The 19,406-nt window shown below is 41.2% G+C and overlaps 1 protein-coding gene across 2 annotated transcripts in view; it reads left to right on the forward strand.

Annotated features, from left to right (window-relative positions):
* The window catches only part of LOC147145921 (E3 ubiquitin-protein ligase SMURF2-like), a 49,207-nt gene that overhangs the window by 21,105 nt on the left and 8,696 nt on the right, over positions 1-19,406 (forward strand). Inside the window, exons 4-11 of one of the 2 annotated variants that reach the window (XM_086033082.1) lie at positions 3,456-3,589; positions 7,557-7,622; positions 7,768-7,852; positions 8,299-8,382; positions 9,833-10,044; positions 12,221-12,305; positions 13,139-13,297; positions 14,483-14,539. In XM_086033082.1, coding sequence (XP_085889208.1) covers positions 3,456-3,589; positions 7,557-7,622; positions 7,768-7,852; positions 8,299-8,382; positions 9,833-10,044; positions 12,221-12,305; positions 13,139-13,297; positions 14,483-14,539 — 882 coding nt within the window. The remainder of the gene's footprint in view (positions 1-3,455; positions 3,590-7,556; positions 7,623-7,767; positions 7,853-8,298; positions 8,383-9,832; positions 10,045-12,220; positions 12,306-13,138; positions 13,298-14,482; positions 14,540-19,406) is intronic. The other variant, XM_086033083.1, reaches the window with a different exon arrangement.

Here is a 19,406-nt window from a genome sequence, read left to right on the forward strand (position 1 = left end):
AATATAGCCGAATGCATTGTTTACGTTTTTATACTCCGCCCCCGGCCAATAGCTTTCCAGTTGGCTTTGTCTAGCCATGAGAAATAGTGACTACCGCCGCCGATCGCATGGAACGATATTACATCTCATGCATGTACCGAACGTACTTTAACGGTCAGCGTCGCTGTCTGTCGTTGCGGTGTAAAGACAGAAAGAAATCTGTACAAACTCACTTCAGGATGTCTGATGCTGCTTCTATCCGTCGAACGCGAGCTCTGAGCGGATAGATCAGCGCTTGACGCAGTTTTCCTCAATCGGACATTCAAACCATGTTCTCAATGTTCCTTCATCACTGATCTACTTCATCTACATCAAATCTCCTCCTGCATTTAGATAATTCTCTTCCTCCTTTTGGATCGTTGCGCTCTCAGTGAAGCGTGCTCCCCGCCAGCGACCCCTTGGCCTCTTCCTCTGCTTCAGGAAATGGCTAACATGCCACAGAAAGCAGATGGGACAGTGGGCTTGGTGGGTTTCCAATGTGCCACACCCCCATAGCCAGCCTCCAGCTTCAGGAGTGTCGTTATTGTGTTTTTTCTTTATGGCCACATGCATCAACAGCAGGCACCTACTCCATTCACTTCTTTTAAAAAGTATCACAAACACCATGTGAGTTTAATATGACATCTACACCCAGAATTTTATCTCCTCCAGACTGATCATTGTATAGATTTATATTTATAATGAGATGGACTGGGGGAAAAAAAAAAAGGTTGCTCTGTCCCAGGAAACAGTAGCAGGGAAACTGGTGGTAAACTGGTAACATATGGAATGTTTGAAAAGAATCACGTGGTATACAGTATGAGTTGATCTGTTGTTTACTATATAGGAAAAATCAGTTTTAAGCTGGTTGCACAGTTTTAGAATTGGCATTAGGGCCGCACGATATTGGAAAAACATGCGATATGGACATTGACTATAGCAATATCGATATTATTGCAATATTTAACGTATCCAAAGATATGACATTTTTATTATCTAATAAAAGGAGTGTATTTTTTAATGTGGCAAAATAAGCAACTTCAGTGTGTTCTTAGGTAATTATTTGTAATTCTCCTAGATAATGTCCAACTGTTGGGTGGCGATGTCCACATTTGACTGGTCAAATTCAGATAAAAGCATACAATTCCATAAGAAAATTATTGCATGTCTTTGCGATATGCCCAATGCATAGGTCATTTTTTTCGATATATTGTGCAGCCCTAGTTGGTAGGCCATTTTTAGTCCCAGAGTGGGGAAATTATAGTTTTATAGCAACATGGAGATTAACAACACACGATCAAAATACCGAAGTGTGGCAACTGTGTAGGACAAATTAGATAATGATGAGCTGTAACATGAATAAATATAAAATACTGTAAGCATAAGTGTTATCAAACAAGATATAAACGGTTGTGCACATCCTATTTTGATTTCTCAATCATTCATTTTTTTATGTAGGTTTTGCCACGTTTTTGGTAAATGAATTCTGAATTTGTTTATATTTTGATGAAGAACAATATAATTTCTTCACTAAATTGTAGAAAAAGCATGTGTATTTTCTCATCTAAGTCATCACAATCAAGTTTCCTTTTTAACAGTACTTAGTATTAGATGATCCATTTCTTAAACATTAAATTCTCCACAAAATGAATATAAAATAAGTGCTAAATATTCTGTACTGTTATATTTAAGAATTATTTTATATAGGTTTCCCTATTTGTAAATTGTCCTAGGTGGTGTAATCCCATGTTTTCTTTTCAAATAATCACACACCCCTTTTCTCTCGCCAAATCCAGTTCTTGGCATAGATGCTGTTAATTAACTCACCTGGGTAAGCAAATAACGTGTCATTCATTTGTCATGAAAAAGTGGAAAATGTGCAATGAGGTCATAGTGTGCGACACAGCACATAGCAAGACTGCCAAGCCCTGCCACTGCACCGCAATGAGAATCACAAGCCACAGGGGTTGTAATTATAATTTTAATATGACTATTTCTAAATGCTGAGATTTAGTTGTCACAATAAATATTTTGACATTTTGAAGTGGTTTGCAGAGGGGAAAACCTTACCTTGCCAGATGTCTTGTTACAAGGCTGACGTGCTGCAATTCTGTGTTTGTGGGTCAAGCCATTTGTTATTGTGAATTTGAGTGTGTACTCGGCTAAGATATGTTCACTCTAATTTCAAACATCTGTCTGTGTCACAGATATAACGGTGAAGCATATCATCTGCATTTCCGCTCTTCTTTAACACTGACTAGACTGGCTTCCTCTGTTCTAAATCAACAAAACCACATTTTTACACATTTACTTTAAAATCTCTCTTTCTCCTCTTCCTGCTCAACCTGAAAGTCTACACCACAAACCCAGCTCACTCTTAAGAGAGGTGAAACTTTTTTTTGTAACATTTTTATGCTGAGTACAAAGACACCTAAGTGCCAAAGCTGTCCTTGGAATTTGCATTGTGTAATAATTAGTTTTAATTTCTGACCTAAGAATGCTGTGCCATGAAAAACTATTTGCCGACTTCTAAAATTCCATTTTTTTTTTTTTGCGTAGTTCAGCGACATGCAGAGGGCGGGGCCAACTGGGCGGTGTATATCCGCAGCTCCCTGTCAACGTAAATGTCATAATTTGGTGCACGTATGTTGCTGATCAGAACAGATGAATATGCATGTCGAATAGACATTCTGCAGGGATAGAGGGGCAATATACTCCATGAAAAGTCAATGTTCTGGTGGTGGTGTGATGGCCTGGGGCTGCTTTGCTTCTTCAGGTCCTGGATGAGTTGGTGTAATTGATGGAACCATGAATTCTGTTCTGTACCAGAAATTCCTGAGGTAGAAAGTTTGGCTTTCAGTTTGTGACCTCAAGATGAAGCGCATTTGAGTTCCACAGCACGACAAAGATCGAAAAGACATCAGCAAATCAACTTCTAATGGCTTGAAAAAAGAAAATGAAGGTTTTGGAATGGCTTAGTCAAAGTCCAGACTTGAATATGATTGAAATGTTGTATAACCTTTAAAAGGCCGTTCATGCTCAAAAACCTTTCAGTGTTGCTAAATTAAAGCAATTGTGCAGAGAAAAAGTTGGCCAAAATATCTCCACAGAGATGTGAAGGACTCATTGGCAGTTAAAGAAAATGCTTGTTTTTGTTTGTTGCTGCTAAGAGAGGCCCAACCAATTATTAGTATTAGGGAGCAGCCACTTTTTCACACAGGGCCATGAAGGTTTGGTTTATTTTTCTCCCTTAATAATAAAAGCCTTGATTTGCAAATTGCATGTTGTGGTTACTTCTGGTGTCTTTGACTAATATTTGCATTTGTTTGATGATGCGAAACGTTTAACTGTGACATACGTGCAAAAAAAAAGTATGAAATCAGGAAGGAGGCAAACAGTTTATCACACCACTGTATGTATTTTTTTTCTTCTTCCAGATATATTGGAAAGGCAGATTCCATCACCATCAGTGTTTGGAACCACAAGAAGATACACAAAAAGCAGGGAGCTGGTTTTCTGGGTTGCGTCCGCCTCCTCTCAAACGCCATCAACAGACTTAAAGACACCGGCTGTAAGTTTTTGTTTGACTTTGGAAAATTGGCAATCCATTACCTGTTTTTTTTTCTATCCATTGTATCATATTGGGGTGATTGAGGAGACATTGTATTCATTGGACAGCTGGAGTGATTTTCTTGTCCGTATGTAAGAGTGCTAGAAATTGTCCTGACCAAAAAATTATACTGAGATCCTGTTTCAATTTTGATGAAACAATGACATATCCCCTCCCTCACCCACACAATCGATGTAATTTGTTTTCAAAGACCATTCGCGGTTTCATTTGAACTGACCTCTTCTTACCTATTTTTCAAGAGTTGAATCAATCGGAGCTGGACTCATCTTGTTTGTTGATGAAGTTTTCACCTTTAATCCTAAACCTTCTCCTGTGGTCAATCCTGGGTGTGGAGTTCCCCTATTTATGTTTCTGGTAGATGTGTCCCACCCAGGGGTGGTCACATGAGGCTTGTTCTTATTGTTGCCACGTGTGGCTGGTGAATCACCACCGGCTGTTCACCTGCTTGGTGGCAAAACGGCTCATTAGTGGCTACTTAACCTACCAAGTGAGACCTTTTTTTTTTTTTTTTTTTTTGTATCTGTGTGCGTGTGTGTGGGCGGGGGGACCCTTCCGTCGTTCCCTACACACACTCCTGAGTCCAAAAGCGGCAATGTGTTTTCTTTAATGTCTTTAATGAGTGAAACTGATGTTGCTGTCCACAGAGGTAATCTTTAGCAAAAAATGTCTGGTTTGAAGTAGTCCAGTTGCCTCAATTCAACTTTTGTGGATTCCTATGACCTGGACAACTGAGAATCTACACAGTTCTATTATCTAGTTGTTCATTTGAAAAACATTTATGGTGCATATGGTGTCAAAACAATGGGAGGGTGTCTTGTGTGACACATAGACACACAGGGTCGTCTACAACAACACGTTTCTAGTTCAAGGCAATACTAAAAATCAATGAGCAAAATATTCAAAGAAGAAATAAACGTTAAATGCCTTTTTTAAACAAATGGGTAACTCATTCACTGCCAGACATTTTCAGGCCCTCTTTTACCCTAACATTTGAAAAAAAAAGAAAAAAATATGAATAAGTTCCTGGGACTGAATGGCTGGAATGTGAAAAGACAACTAAATTCGTCAATGGCAGTGAATGAGTTAACTGTAAAAAAAAGCAATGCATCTATTTATCACATGCAACTGAAGTGCAGACCAAGCTGTTGTTTTTGTTTTGTTTTTTTGTTTCAACTTGTGGGAGCAATTAGTTCAGCAGCCCTCTGTTATCCATATAGTCCTTTCTACGGTGTCTCTGTTCATTTTTACTGACTGCCGCTGGTTGTTTCAGCCATTTGATTTGCCACGATTCAAATGATCCAAGTCTTATTATTTTTCCTTAAGAATTAACTGTTGCAATGGTTTACGATGGATGGACTTTCTTTCCACACACTAGCCTATTTCCCCGCTCCTTCCCTCTCACACGTCTTTTACACCAGCCGCTCTGTTTGGAGAAGGAATTTACTGCTGTCGTCAATCACAATGCATTACTGTTCGACCTCGGTTGGAGATCTGCACCTATTTGACTTTCTGACACACCCCGTTTCTGGACAGTCTCACACTCATTGTCATTCACATGCTGTCCACCTTATTGCCAGTTCCAGTCAGTCAGTGCTGCATCATATAAGGTGAACTATAGTCCCCACTGTCAAAATAACACCCATTTCCCTTTCGTCCACCCTGTACTATTCTATTTATTCAATCACATCCACAAGCAGAGTCCAAGTTGTGTGCACACAATGATGTTTTTTTTTTTTTTTTTTTTGTACATTTTATCAATTTTGAATCAAAAGTCTATGTAGTCAACAAGTCCACTTTGTGTGGAGCAAAATATACCCATCCTTTCCCTTGTCTATATTTTATGGTAAAATGAGAAGAAAAAAAAAAACTTTTTAATTAATTAAAAATATTCAAATTATATAGTTTTTATACAGTAATTTTGCCTTTTATCACAGTCGCTGATTCGTGATAGTTCTTCTTGGCAAAATAAAGCAAGTTACTTTGCGATTCCCACACCTACTGCCAATATTGTATTATTTAGGTATGTTTAGTCACAGCTTAATATGTATGTAATTAATTTGACAATACAGTTATGAATAACCACATCAGGCACTTGTTTGAATTTGTAGATATTGAATGTCTGGATTGTCCTAAATGGTTATAAAAAAAAAATCTTTTTTCCAACACATTGCAAAAAGTTGTGATACTACAGTACTGAGGTTACTACAGACAAGGAAACTGTTTTAAAAACTCTGTAATTTATGACTTGGAAATAATTAATTGCTTGCAAATGTTTGTACCACCTTCATTCCTTCCACCTTCCTAGGCTGATAAAACAGTTAGCAAAAGAATACAACAACAAAGAAAGATTTTCACTTGCATATGCACTCCACCATGGCTCATTTATCTGTAAAGGAGAGCAGCAAAACACTGGAAGTCAACCAGGGTATAACTGTTGGCATACCATTGAGATATTACTATAAAATGAAAGTCATTGGATGCCTTTTATGTTTACTGTCTAGGCTTCCCTGAATTAATGCAGTGGAAGTTTAAGAGCCTCTTACGTCAACTCCAAAGACTTTACGGCATTTTTGTTTAATGAAATCCAGATTGTAATCTCCCAAATATAAAGCAGGATCAGTCTTGCCACAAGACGGTCTTATGGTGGTGCTAGTCAAGTACGATACTGTCAGCTATCCAGGGCCAAAGGACATGCACTTTAGATTTGCACACAGTTTTCTGAAACAGACACTATATTATCCTGTCCGGCTCCAGACTGGCCACGTTATTGTATAGCCAGCATTCTAGACGCTATACTTAATCAGAGCCACAGGAAGCATGAGCAATTACAAGACACCAATTTGCACATAAATCCTTTGTCCTTGTCCAGTGTGCAGCAGACGTGAACCACACTCATTCTGTGGTCTGACCAAGATGCAAACATACACAGACCAAAAAAAAAAAAAAAAGCACACACACGACATTACTGGAATCTCCATGATTCCTAGAGGGTTTATTCCTAGCCATAGCTCACTTGTCATCCAACTCAAACACAAAGTTGGACAAAACAGTTTCAGTTTTTACACAAACAGAGTTTGCAAACCCCAAATGGGATTGTCCTGGATTTCTACAAATCTGTCTGGGAGGATACTGAGCTCCTCTTCCTGTTGTGTTGTGGACGCAAACCTCAGCATCCTCTGCCTCACTTCAGATCGCACAAGCACTCGTCAGCTAGCTTTTTAAACTGTGACTGTGATGCTACATTTTTTTTTTTTTTTAATCATAACTGCACCCAGGAAAACATACAGAGGCAGACAACGGAAATGGACAGATAGAAAATCATAGTCACACCTTCATGGAAGTTTGCATTTACAACCCCACACACTGCAGTTCTGCACATTTTTCATAGCTTTTGGGAGCTAAACGGTGTGGTGAGCACTCGTGGTTTAGAACTATAAATGTACTGTCTCAATGGTGGCCTCTTATTTAGGAAGAAAATGTATGTTTAGTCTAGACGTGTATAAGGAACAGATGCTCAGACACTTGGAACGAGCTTTAAAGTTATTTAGGCCGTCAAGTGCTCATATCACACACAAGCAAAATCATGCATGTAGAGGAAAGGCAAAAGCAATACAATCATGTACTGCTCCCACTCCCAGTAGGACTAATTCTTCAGTCATCAAGAAACCACAAGACTTGGATTCCACCTCATTTAGTTTGATTAAGAGATTATAACATTTGGTATTCATTTTTTTAAAATGACTTTTGAGCAGTAGTCAACCTCTCGACTGTTACATTTGAATTTAATATGCATTATTTTCCTTCCTGTGTTGCTTTTCCGACACGTTTGTATCCATTACATTACAATAAAATGATGTGATTATTGGGGTGTGTGCTGAATTAATGGGAATCTGTTTACCTCTTGCAGATCAGAGACTGGACCTCAATAAACTTGGCCCCAACGACAATGATACAGTCAGAGGGCAGATAGTTGGTAAAGAAACACTCTTCAGAAAAATCTGTACATTTTTTCTTCCTCCCATTATTTTTGCATCTGCATCAGTGGCATTATACGTAAACACCATCAAACTGAGTGAATCGGTTAAGTGTATATCTGCCATCTTTCTTGTCTTCTATAGTAAGTCTTCAGTCAAGAGACCGCATAGGTACCGGAGGACCAGTGGTGGATTGCAGTCGTCTCTTTGACAACGATTTACCCGATGGGTCAGTATTATGGCGAGTGCATCGGCAGGAGGCTGTTGTTCTCTGTGCCTGCAGAAGTTACAGTATAATAATGCATTGTTAACATTTGCTTGGTTTCTTAGGACATACTGTATATTTTCATTCATTAAGTTGTTGAGAATTTTTCCTTTTCCCTTGCCTTTTTTTTTTCTACATCTGCATTATTTTCGAAAAATGATTCCCCTTTTACGATCAGCGTGTCTTAACAGTATCAGAAATGGTCTCATTAGGCATTCGCTTGACTTCAAGCGCATCTAAAAGAAAACATTATTTTGAACATGCCGCTGTTTCCATTTCCAAGTCCAGCTCCTCCCAGATTTATTAAAGCTTTGTTGGAAACAATACAGTGTAGAACATCAATAGGATATTTTCATTCATATTTTATTGTGCGGCAACAAATAACTCATTTTAATTTGTGTGTCAAACAGATGGGAAGAGAGAAGAACAGCCTCTGGAAGAATACAGTACCTGAACCACATCACACGGACCACGCAATGGGAGAGACCCACCAGGTACACACGTTGCTTTTGCACTGTACTTTAATCCACATAGAATGAAATGACAATGAGGATATAATCATTGATATACTTAACATTATTAACCTGGTAAAGTAGTACGATTTTAAATCAAACAATATTAAGACATACATGACAACAGACACCTTTTTTTTCTGTCATGCTAATCTGAAAAGCAATAGGAAGGTCTTTATTTTACTGGTTTACAATAACCCCTCACATGCAGTGTCGGTCATATGTGGACTTCCTTTAGCTCCAACCCACCCTACTCCAGCTCACACATGCACACCAGTAGCCAAATAAGTTTGCTAGCAAGCCAGCCAGTCGAACAGCAAGGTTTTACTTGGCCCATTTTCCTGCCGGAACGACTGTCGCCTTCCTTCTTGACCCATATCAGCGGAGTCAGGGAGTAAGCAAACAAAGTCCCTCTACCTCAACTGCACTTTCTACTCAGTACTAGTGGGCAGCACAAAGCAACGTAAGCAGAAAAAGGGGAATAATAGCAAACATAATAGATGTGTTTGCAAAAATCTGAGTCATTTGAATGGAGGAGAAGTGAAATGGTTGAGGAAGTATTGAAAAACATTTCTCTAATGTCATCGGCTTTTTCCCCCACGCTTGTTTTAATTTGATTGTTAATTTATTTTAGGGTTGTTCTTTTCATATCAGCCTTTACCTTATCCTTTTTAGTGAGCAGAATGTTGTTGCGTTGGTTAGTGCTACGCCGCGGTGGAAAAGGAGGCGGTGTGTAGTGAGAGGGGAGGAGGAAGAGGAAATGGAAGGAGGAAAGAGCGAGGAGGGAGGCGGGTTGACAGACAGGGGGTCCGAGCTTTTTGATAACCAAGGCGTCAGTTACTGTGGATAGCCAGACAGTGGTCAGACTTGTTACACACACAAGTGTCAGTAAGCCAGCCAGTCTGTGTTTGTGTTTGCTTATCAGATATCTGCTGTCGACATCCTGCTCTTAAGTAGCTCACAAACACGCTAAAGATTCGGTGTTGTGAGAACCTTCTGTTCGGCGCTAATATGGCTTGAATCTTAAAATGCATTTTGAGGGATGATGATGCCCTAATTTCAACACTTCTTGTTTCTAGACACCAGGACAAGAAATCATTCCTGCACTCCGAGCGCACATGAGCACATGTTTGGACCTTGCATCCTTGCAAATAAACCTGCACAATCATCAACTTGTCAAAACTTGTATTTGACCACAATGGACAGTATTTCCACATCGCACACAACCAATTAAACCACAAATTGAGAACTCTTGGGTTCTTTATTTCTCAGTCTACTTCAAAGCCACATTCAATGTTGTTTTTGTGCTTGGGTTACTTGATTTTTTTTTTTTTTTTTGTAAGTGCAGCACATGTAGAAGTTGCGGTTGAAAATAGTCATGAAAGCAGAAGTGAAATTAAAAACAGTAATAAACTTGGTTGGTCCCCTCCAGGCCAGCTTCAGAGTACTCCAGCCCATCCGGGCGTCCTTTGAGTTGCGTGGTGGATGAGAACACACCAGTGATGACACCCATTAATGGGGCAGAGGCCAGCGGCCCACCAGGAGAACAGCGGCTCCAAGAGAGGCGGGTGCGATCACAACGACACCGCAACTACATGAGTCGAACGCACCTGCACACGCCTCCCGACCTGCCAGAGGGTTACGGTGAGAGATGGCAAAGACACACACACACACACACAGTGTTGAAGCAGAATTGTTGGTTAGACTTGAATGTTTCACTATTATGATTACTAAATAGTCTGGAATTGTCTGCCCCATTCAAAGAAAAAGCAGCAACCAGCCACAGCATTATGACCACTAAATTGTGACCTCATTTCGCTTTGCGACACAGTTGGAATATTAGAAACACTTCTCAGTATAATACAGTGCAGCTGTATACTACTGCAAACTACAACTGCCATTTAAAGCTTTGTTAAATACTTCTCCAATGGTGTTGATCAAAACTGAACGGTATTTTTGTAACGGCAGAGTTTTTGATGCATTTCTCATATTTGGTCTCATTTAATTGTGCAAGTTGTACCAATGTTGTGGTTGGTCTCTCTGTCTTTTTTTTTTTTTTTTTTTTCATTTACCAGCCTTATTTTCCGTTTCAATTTTATTGACCGATGCAAAGAATTTTGTAGCACCAAGGCAGCTTGGTTTGGTTATATGGGCATCTGAATGCTCATTTGGTGTTCTGATTATTTGCATGCTTATGATCAGCTTTTTGCATGACATCCCAGTATGTAAGTATATACAGGATCAAATCATTCAGATCAATGTGGCTTGAGTTTCAGATAGTGAAACCATGTATGTTGAGCACAGTCTGTCCTGACATATTGGTGGACTTGTGATGCACTGTATTTATAAGAAGTCCTTGTCAAACTGAAGGCTTGGGACTAGAGGTGGCCTGCTGCAATTCATGTCCATCCACCCCTTACTTTGTTTCTTGCTCAAGTCAGTACCAAAATTGCAATTGTCCTCACTTTTAACATTGAGATATTGCAAGCTATTTTTTTTTTCCAAACCCTCTTTTGAAATGAATGGAACAAGAGTCCTTGACTGTCAGATTTTATTACAGTAAAACTAGTTTAGCCATCAATTTGTTGTCTGCAATAATGAGGCAATTAAACATTTATAGCAGTCATAATGGCCTTCTGATGCAAACCATTAGTACTAATGTGGCCCACGACAAAGATGAGTTTGATACCCTGTTGTTGTAGCAGCTCAGACTCACTCTCTCTCTTCTGTTTCTTTGTCCTTACCTTTTATTGTAGCTTTTGCCCACTTACTATTATTATTATTTCATTCTTGTGTCTTGTGAGTTATGTTTACCTTTTACTAATGTACAGCACTTTGTTTCATCCGTGGTTATGTCTTTTCAAAGTGCTCCAAATAAAGTTGAGGTGAGTTTGTATTCCTAATTGTCTCTTTTCAGTTAAGTGCTTTGCAGCCTCTTCTCAATATATTAATTCCATAGTGTTTCACAGTTAGCGGTAGGCGACGATTTGCGATCATTAATCCAGGGGGAAATAACAGTTTCAGTTAGCATCTGAATTGATTGTTTGAGGGTGATAGAGATAGCGAGAGATTGAGAGTAATGCTGACTGAGAGTCTTTCAAATGAATTATTCCTCAAAACGCCATGCTGTATGCAATTGATTTAGGGTGGCACCGTTGGATTGGTGCCCCCCCCACCCCCCCCCCCCCTGAAATTCCCTGCTGTGTGTGATGCTGGCCTAACTTGGACAAAGTGAGTCACTGACGCTCAGCTGCTAGTCGTTGTGCTTTCTTTTCCAACTGAACCCTCTGAACTACAGAGGCAAAAAAATGATACAAAAGAGGTTTTACAAGCTGTTGGATGTTAAATTGTACATGGACACCTCCTGCACCCCCACCCTGATAGGGTTCACTTGGTGTCTTTGGCTAACTCATTTCTTTATGGTAAATTTTCACATTAGTGGCCTCAGCATGAATTTCAGCCTACCACTTTCCCTTTCCTGCTTGTGTTGATTAAAAGCGGTGGATGAAGACCCAAACACCAATACCATACCTGAGTTACAAATTGGGCAACAAGATGCACAAGTAACTCCAAGCAAGTTGTTAAATGTCCCCATCCTCTTGGGGTCGGCCTCAAAATGAATTATTGGATACAAAAAGACTTTGGTCAACTGTGATTCCAACAGATTACTCGTCTCATTAATTATAAACAGACCTCTCCCTCCTCAAAGTACACCAACTGAGTCATACTTTCTTCAAGCAGGGCCAGATGATGGCAGCTTTACACTCATTGCCGCTTCCAATGCCATTTTTAATTCAAATGTTTTTCTGTCTTTTCTTAGAGCAAAGAACGACTCAACAGGGTCAGGTCTACTTCCTGCACACGCAGACTGGAGTCAGCACCTGGCATGACCCTCGCGTTCCCAGGCAAGCATCATCGTCATATTTCCCCTTCGTCCATTGTATAGAGTTACGTCAACAAATGGTAAATGCAGTCCGAAATCACATTCATCTACATGGACTTGAATGGCTTTCCTCAGTTATTTTCAGAAGAATTTTAAACATATATTACATTCAAGCAGGGTCAGCCAATGGAATGACCTTTCTTCAGTTGGAAGAATATATTTGGATAGCTAAACACACCACCTGCAAAAAGATCTGCACTCACAATTCCTCAAGCGCTCCAACTTGTTCTTTTGGATTGCTGACTGCATTTACGAGCATTGCTCTCTGCAGCTGCAGCTCGCGGATGAAGTACACGTGTAAAACACCAAACTCGTAGATGCCACCTCTGCGTTTGTTCCTTTTGGACGAGTTTGCAAAAAATGACCTAGCATGTTGATGGGCGCAGCGAGGCATGTGCCCTGTGTCCATGACTAATGCGTTGTGCCTCAATACAAGGACAGAGCATGCACACATACACACCAGGACAAGTCCTGCTCGGGTTCGCCCCACATTAGGGCTTTGGTGTCCTCATAACGGCCGATGTACAGGAGAAAAGAAGAATCAAGAAACTGGAGCAAAGAATTTGCCGGAGGGATAATAAGTCTATTAAAAGCCACGGTGATGGTGATCTTATTGAGTGACAGTTGAAAAGGTCTTGTATAATAAATACCGCCATGCCCTGTGTAAACATGAATGCCAACTCAGATTTTCTTTACACGACCTAGTTGAAGCACCCTGAATATAGTAGACCAACCAAATACCACTAAACATTTCATTTATATCACTGCTGCTAATGCTTTCTAATGGTTATCCAGGGACTTGAGTAATGTGAACTGCGAGGAGCTCGGCCCTCTGCCGCCAGGCTGGGAGATTAGAAACACTGCTACCGGCCGCGTCTACTTTGTGGACCACAACAATCGCACAACCCAGTTCACAGACCCAAGACTGTCTGCTAACCTGCATCGGGTTCTCAAGTAAGTGAAGCAAAAGTTAGCCCAATTGAGGCCTTTTCAGGCTGGCGTTGTATATGTGGCTTATAATTAATGATAATGTAACAATAACACTATAATGTCATCTATTATCCAAAAGTGAGACATAACAAGTGACCCAATTCCAATGTTTTGTTTCCAAGGGGCAAATTTCAGATATGTGTCATGGCAGAAGAGAAGAGGGGTAAAACATGCATGCAATCAAATATCCGATCCGAATGAAATCAGAATCAAATGTGGATAATTTCACAATTGGATATACCCCATCAACGCGAGCCTGACATCAAAATTATCCACACTGAAAATATGCTTGTGCTTTTATTTTATTGTATTATTTTCATTCATCTAGGTCAATTTCATTCTCAGGGCATTAAATCGATCGCAAGTGGACTGTTCTGGTTGTCTGACAAGACGCTCTGCCTGTAATGCGAGCAGGCGTCATCGGTTTATTCATATCTCGTCGCTGTCATGTGAACAACACTTATCTCCATTTTTTTTTTCATTTTCTTATTTTTACATGAATCATGTTTCCGCGTTACAGACATCGCATGAAAGTAAACATTAAAAAAGTTTCCAAAATTGGAGAAAAGTGTTTTTCACAGGACAGTGACGATATGCTAGATAAATCAGCTCTAACCTGAGTTTTGGTGTGGAACCCCAACTATTTATCAGCCAAGTTGGAGGCCCACCCTAAACCAGGAATTGACCAATCATGGCTCAGCTTCAGAAAACAGGTGAGCCGCGATTGGTCGTTACCTGAGCCCTGACCAGTTGTGATGTCATTTTCAGTCGACAGAATTGACAAAATGGCCGCCCCCAGAGATGGATGGATTTTTCAAAAACGCTATATTAATTCCACAAAGGCAATATTAATCCGAATGCCGTGTTTCAACCAGTGGGCCCACACAGAACAGATTCTTGAAAAAGATATATGTTTGGGTTGACTTCCCATTAAAAAAAGACACCTTAGACATGGCAATGCCTTGCCTTTTTACTCCTCATATATTGGTCTTAGTCTTATACTTGATTTTGTCCTGTCTCACTGTTCCTTATTTTAACTTTACCCCCACTTGTTTCTGTGCTTCAACCCTCTGTTCTGTCATTCTCTTTTATGGCTTACTTCCCTTTCTCTTTTTCCCCTCCACGTTCTCCACTCCTGCTTTCCTGCAGCAGCCCCAGTCCAAATGGATCCCGTGTGGTCACAGACAGCCAAAACACTAACCACAGGTAACACACACGCACGCACACACTGAAATGTGCACAGCCTTCACACAGTAATTGCATCCAGACAGCACACACACATATACATTGCTGACATACCTGAAGAAAATTGCGATGAACATCCGCAGGTGACAGATGTTTTCATACAGTCACTCCGCCGCACACTCATATACTTTCTGACATACTTTCGTTGATTTCCTGTGTCTATCACCTATCAAAACCACTCAAATGGTGGCATCATATTTGCAAGCTTAGCTTTCCTAGCTGAGTACAAATGTGCTAAAGAAAGGACAACTCGGTGATAGAGCGATAAATGTACGTTTTAATGTCACGGCTGTCCAGTTGCGCAATGCACTTTTCATCAGCTCAATTGTGCATGCGGGGATCATTTGAACAAGAGCAACAAAGAGATTTTGCATTTTTATTATTTCAAAGTCAGAAGCTCTTGCAGTAATAACAGAAACTAGCATGAGAGACGTCTTTGGGAAATTAGCATCTGGCCATTTGGTCAAATGGTATCCATGTGTGTGCGCGTGTGTGTGAACCGCCTCTGGATGTAAGTCAGAGCTCAGCTATGTTCTTCAGCCTGCGTCATTAGCTGCTTGTCTTGACTCTTTATTAGGGGAGCTCTAACAGAGGCCAGACAAGGTGCAGAAAGTCCAAATTAACTGGAGCTACTTTCTAATGGAGCCTCTCTCTATTAGTCCTGATTAGTCAAAATAAAAAGGTTGAAATGCTCTCATTTGTGCACCGGTTACCGTTCTAATTGAATGCACTTTACCAACAACATTTCAAATGCTTCCTGTATGAAGGTCCCCAGTGACAACGATGCATGACGATGCTGATTTGCGATTTGCTACCTTTTCCCATGGTGCGTCGCATTAGGTCATCAAGTCAGCTGGTACCGTGAAGCTTCTATATGGCCTCACAGCATTTTCCGTTTTCCAAACCCAAACTCGAAGCTTGTTCTTGCAGAATTTGGCACGGAGAAATGGTCTGTTTACATGTTGGGAGTTGCTCAAAATGGCTCGTGTGACAGCAGCAGCAGGCAGATGAGCGTAGTGAGAAAGACAATGTAACTGTTCCTACATTTAGGTTTTATCGGAACATTGACCGTTTGAATGGATGGATGCTAGTCTTCTCTTGCAGTCTGCAAAGTCCTTTGAGAGTCTTTTTACCGTTTCATTTCTATTATTATCAAACATCAACCCCCCCACCCCCTTATCAGCTCTTGTCCTCAATCTCTCTGCTGCTCCCCGCCCTCTGTGCTGTTCCAAAAACTGTTCAAGTTTTAAGCCTCTTGGCTGGCTCACTGTCAGGACATCTGTCTTTTATCACGCAGATTTGGGGGCATTTCACCCAACGGTGGTATACGTCTTTCACACGTACACACCGTGAGCCAGCTAAAACGGAGCATTTTACTTTACCTGTTTCTTCTCCTTTACATTTGTGAATGTTTTTATCCTCCATGTGCAGCAGCTAATTGTGTTTTGTGGGCAAGAATGGGCTATAGAACAGGACTGAAGCAAAGTGCGTCTGCTGTTGACACCTCGGTGTTCATGGACATGACATGGATCCGTTTCAAACATATTTCTGGCAGTGGCTATGGCGTCTGTGTTAGGCTGTTGAGGGCCGCCGTTGTTGCCGTTGTCTGACAGTTGTCTGACAGTCAGACACGGCCGCGTTACTGTGGTCTGCCACACCGTCTCTCACATAGTTTGCTTCCTCCCATGCACCAGCACATAGTGTATCTGAAAAGTTGCGTCACTGTTTGCCAAAGGTAGTTATGTCGCTGCTGGATTCGGATTTAGTGGGGAAAAGCAGGTATTTCCCCAACAATAAATAAATAAATACACACACATTCTTTATAGCCACAAACTGCTTGAAAGCGACACAGTCAAGTGTGTCGTACAGTGAGGACATTTCCTTTCTTCACTTGCGTGTCTTGAAGCTGTGAAAATATATGAAACGTATGTCAGGTACAGTGATTTACAGATTTGTTGGTAGGTTTTGAATCACTAAATTCTGATTAGGCTTGTGTTTCCACTGCAGGCAAGATGGTGATAACTGTCAGCTGTGTAAATTGTGTGACCTGCTTGCAAACTCATTATTGAATAGAACAAATATGTTCGTGTTCTACTGTTATTTTCCATTGACGTGGCAATTACGTGTACAGTGCCATTAATGGTGCGACTGCAACCTTTACAACCAAACTGAGTACAGTACTGCTGCAATCGGTGATAATGAAGGTAGAAGGATATGGGTCATATGTTTTGGTCCTCTTGACGATGGAACAATTGACCCAAACCGCGGTGCTTTTTGGAAACGAGGTGTGGAAATGCGAATTGGTAGAAATGGTTGACGTAAGGTTTCAGAGTGAAGTCAAATTAAATAATTTTGCTGCACCTGTACAACTTTCTAGTAGAGTAAGCAGCTGTGACATTATTTGAACCGGTTCTCTTATAAGCAGTAGCACCAGCTGATACCCTCAAGCAGATTGATTCATAAAGGCCCCTTTGACTCTCTTTGCTAGGTGAGGCGGTGGTGGGTGCGGCTTTAACACCACTGCACCCACTCAACACTTATTACTGCCCTGCAGAACCACACGCCTTGGAGAAGGCTGTTTCTGGTTACGAGGTGTGTCAGAAAAGTTCCAGGACTGCTGTCACAAAAGTCCCAAACTGCGAGTTTTCCCTTTCAGTGTGAGCCAGACGATCAACCATCACGACTATGAAGACATCGTGCAGGGTCTGCTTCGTTCAGTGAGTGAGAATAGGCGAGAGATGTGGCAAGACAAGTCGTGGTTGCCGTACCATGACAACGCTCAGCTGACAGTTCGAGGCCAAAAAGAACATTGCCTTGCTGGAGCAACCTCCATGCTCGCGGGGCCCGGCTCAATAAATACCACCTGCTCTCTCCTTCGTCCCCAGGGGATTACGTTGAAGGAGAAAACCTGTAGTTTGTAGTTTGGATTTGAAATACACTGAACGTGTAATCTTTTGTGACACCAGTCCTGGAACCTTTCAGACACACGTCACCTCACTATATTCATAGGCACAGAATGAGAATCGGGTCTGTTGTGACTCTGAAAATTCAGGTGAGATATTTTTGGTCAATGTTCATTCCTGCATTCCTTGACTTCTCTGCTACATGCGCAGAAGTATTCATCATAATATCCTGTGGATCTTCAAATGAATGTTTTCTGAATTTAGATTGTCTTCCAGTCAGCATATTTCACCCATGCTGTCTCAATGATGTGCTTGGTGGATTTTCAGATTTGCTGCGCTGGCATTTTCTGTATTTACCATCAAATATGCAGAGCTTTCCTCATTTGTAAACCAGAGACCGTTAACTATGTCAAAATGTACTTGTAATTACAATGTGATGTCCAAAGAAAGAAGTGTGCTCAATTTGGGCTCTATTATATGGTTCTGGAGCCTCCTTGTCAAAGCAGCACATTCCATTTTGTTTAAAGGCCATCTTTTCGTTTCCTCTTTTTTTTTTTCCCCCCTTCTTTTCTTAAAACGGTTTTCAACACTCCACCACTGCAGTCCTATCCTGCCTTTGACATGCTAGAAGCCTCAGTGCTTGCCAGAAAAATAAATAACAGTGGACTTGATTATACAGGGATAGACCCGTGAAACACTGCACCCGTTTAGTTTGGAACGGCCGCGAGGCCTTTCCCGAGCCACTGAACCAGAGTGCTCAAGTGTCCACGAGGTGTTGGAATAAGTGGGTGCTTATGTACTGCTACCTTAGAAGGCTTCCCTTTCCTTGAAGTGTCAATGCAGAGCTCGTGGTGAGAAGCCTTTTGTTTGACCAGACTCCCACCCCCATCTCCCAGTAGACGACAGTAGCTTCTTGTGAAGCAGCCCTTTGCTGACTCAACATCTCCTCACTGGAGAATGTGGGCTGTTGTCCCGTTGAAGGGAGAGATGGATTATGTTTTTATGAGGGCCACCCAGGCATCCCACCACCAACACCACAGAGAGGGCTTGAGGGCACTTCAGCTGCTGCACTGACCATGCGAAGATGAACCCGAGGCAGGGCGGTAAATTACCACAACCTCATTGGTAGCATTGAAAGAAGTGTCTGTTCTGACAAAGACAAAACCCAAGTTCACAGACTTGTTTTGCCTTCCCCAACGTTACCTCAAAGTAGACGGGTGGCCACTCCTGTGGTTGGGTCATGGAAGTTCCACTTGTGGTTGGCGGTGGGCAGGGACACCTCGGTCATCCACTTCTTTATGCAACAGACAGGAAAAGGCATGGAGGATGGAAAAGGGGTACACAGCTGGAGTAATGTTTAAGTCTGGATTAACATGATTGCTTGCCTTACTTTATTTGTGTCATACGCAGTACAGTATGAGGGAACCTCGAAGGTCGATCACACAATATGTTGGGTTTTAACTCTCTTATACAATTGTAAGATGAAGTTAACCGCTCTATATTTAGACACTTTACAATAAGACGAAATACATCTATCTTCACAACATTTTGGTATTCTTTAAAGAGAAAGCCAACCCAAACATATTTTTTTGCACAAATATGTTCTATGCAGGCCCACTAGTTGAAACAAGGCATTGTGATAAATATTGCGTTTGTGGAATAAGAGTTAATCCACTTGTTTTTAGCCATCTCCTGGGGCGGCCATTTTGTCACTTCTGTCGACTGAAAATGACATCACAACTGCTCAGGGCTCAGGTAACGACCAATCACGCCTGACCTATTTTCTGAAGGTGAGCCGTGATTGGTCGTTACCTGAGCCCTGAGCAGTTGTGATGTCATTTGCAGTCGACAGAAGTGACAAAATGGCTGCCCCCTGAGCTGGCTCAAAAGGGGTGTATTTTGCTGCTAAACTCATATTTCATATT

Source organism: Filicampus tigris, chromosome 6 (assembly GCF_054856515.1).
Source record: "Filicampus tigris isolate MCC_2025a chromosome 6, RoL_Ftig_1.0, whole genome shotgun sequence".
Classification (NCBI taxonomy): Eukaryota; Metazoa; Chordata; class Actinopteri; order Syngnathiformes; family Syngnathidae; genus Filicampus; species Filicampus tigris.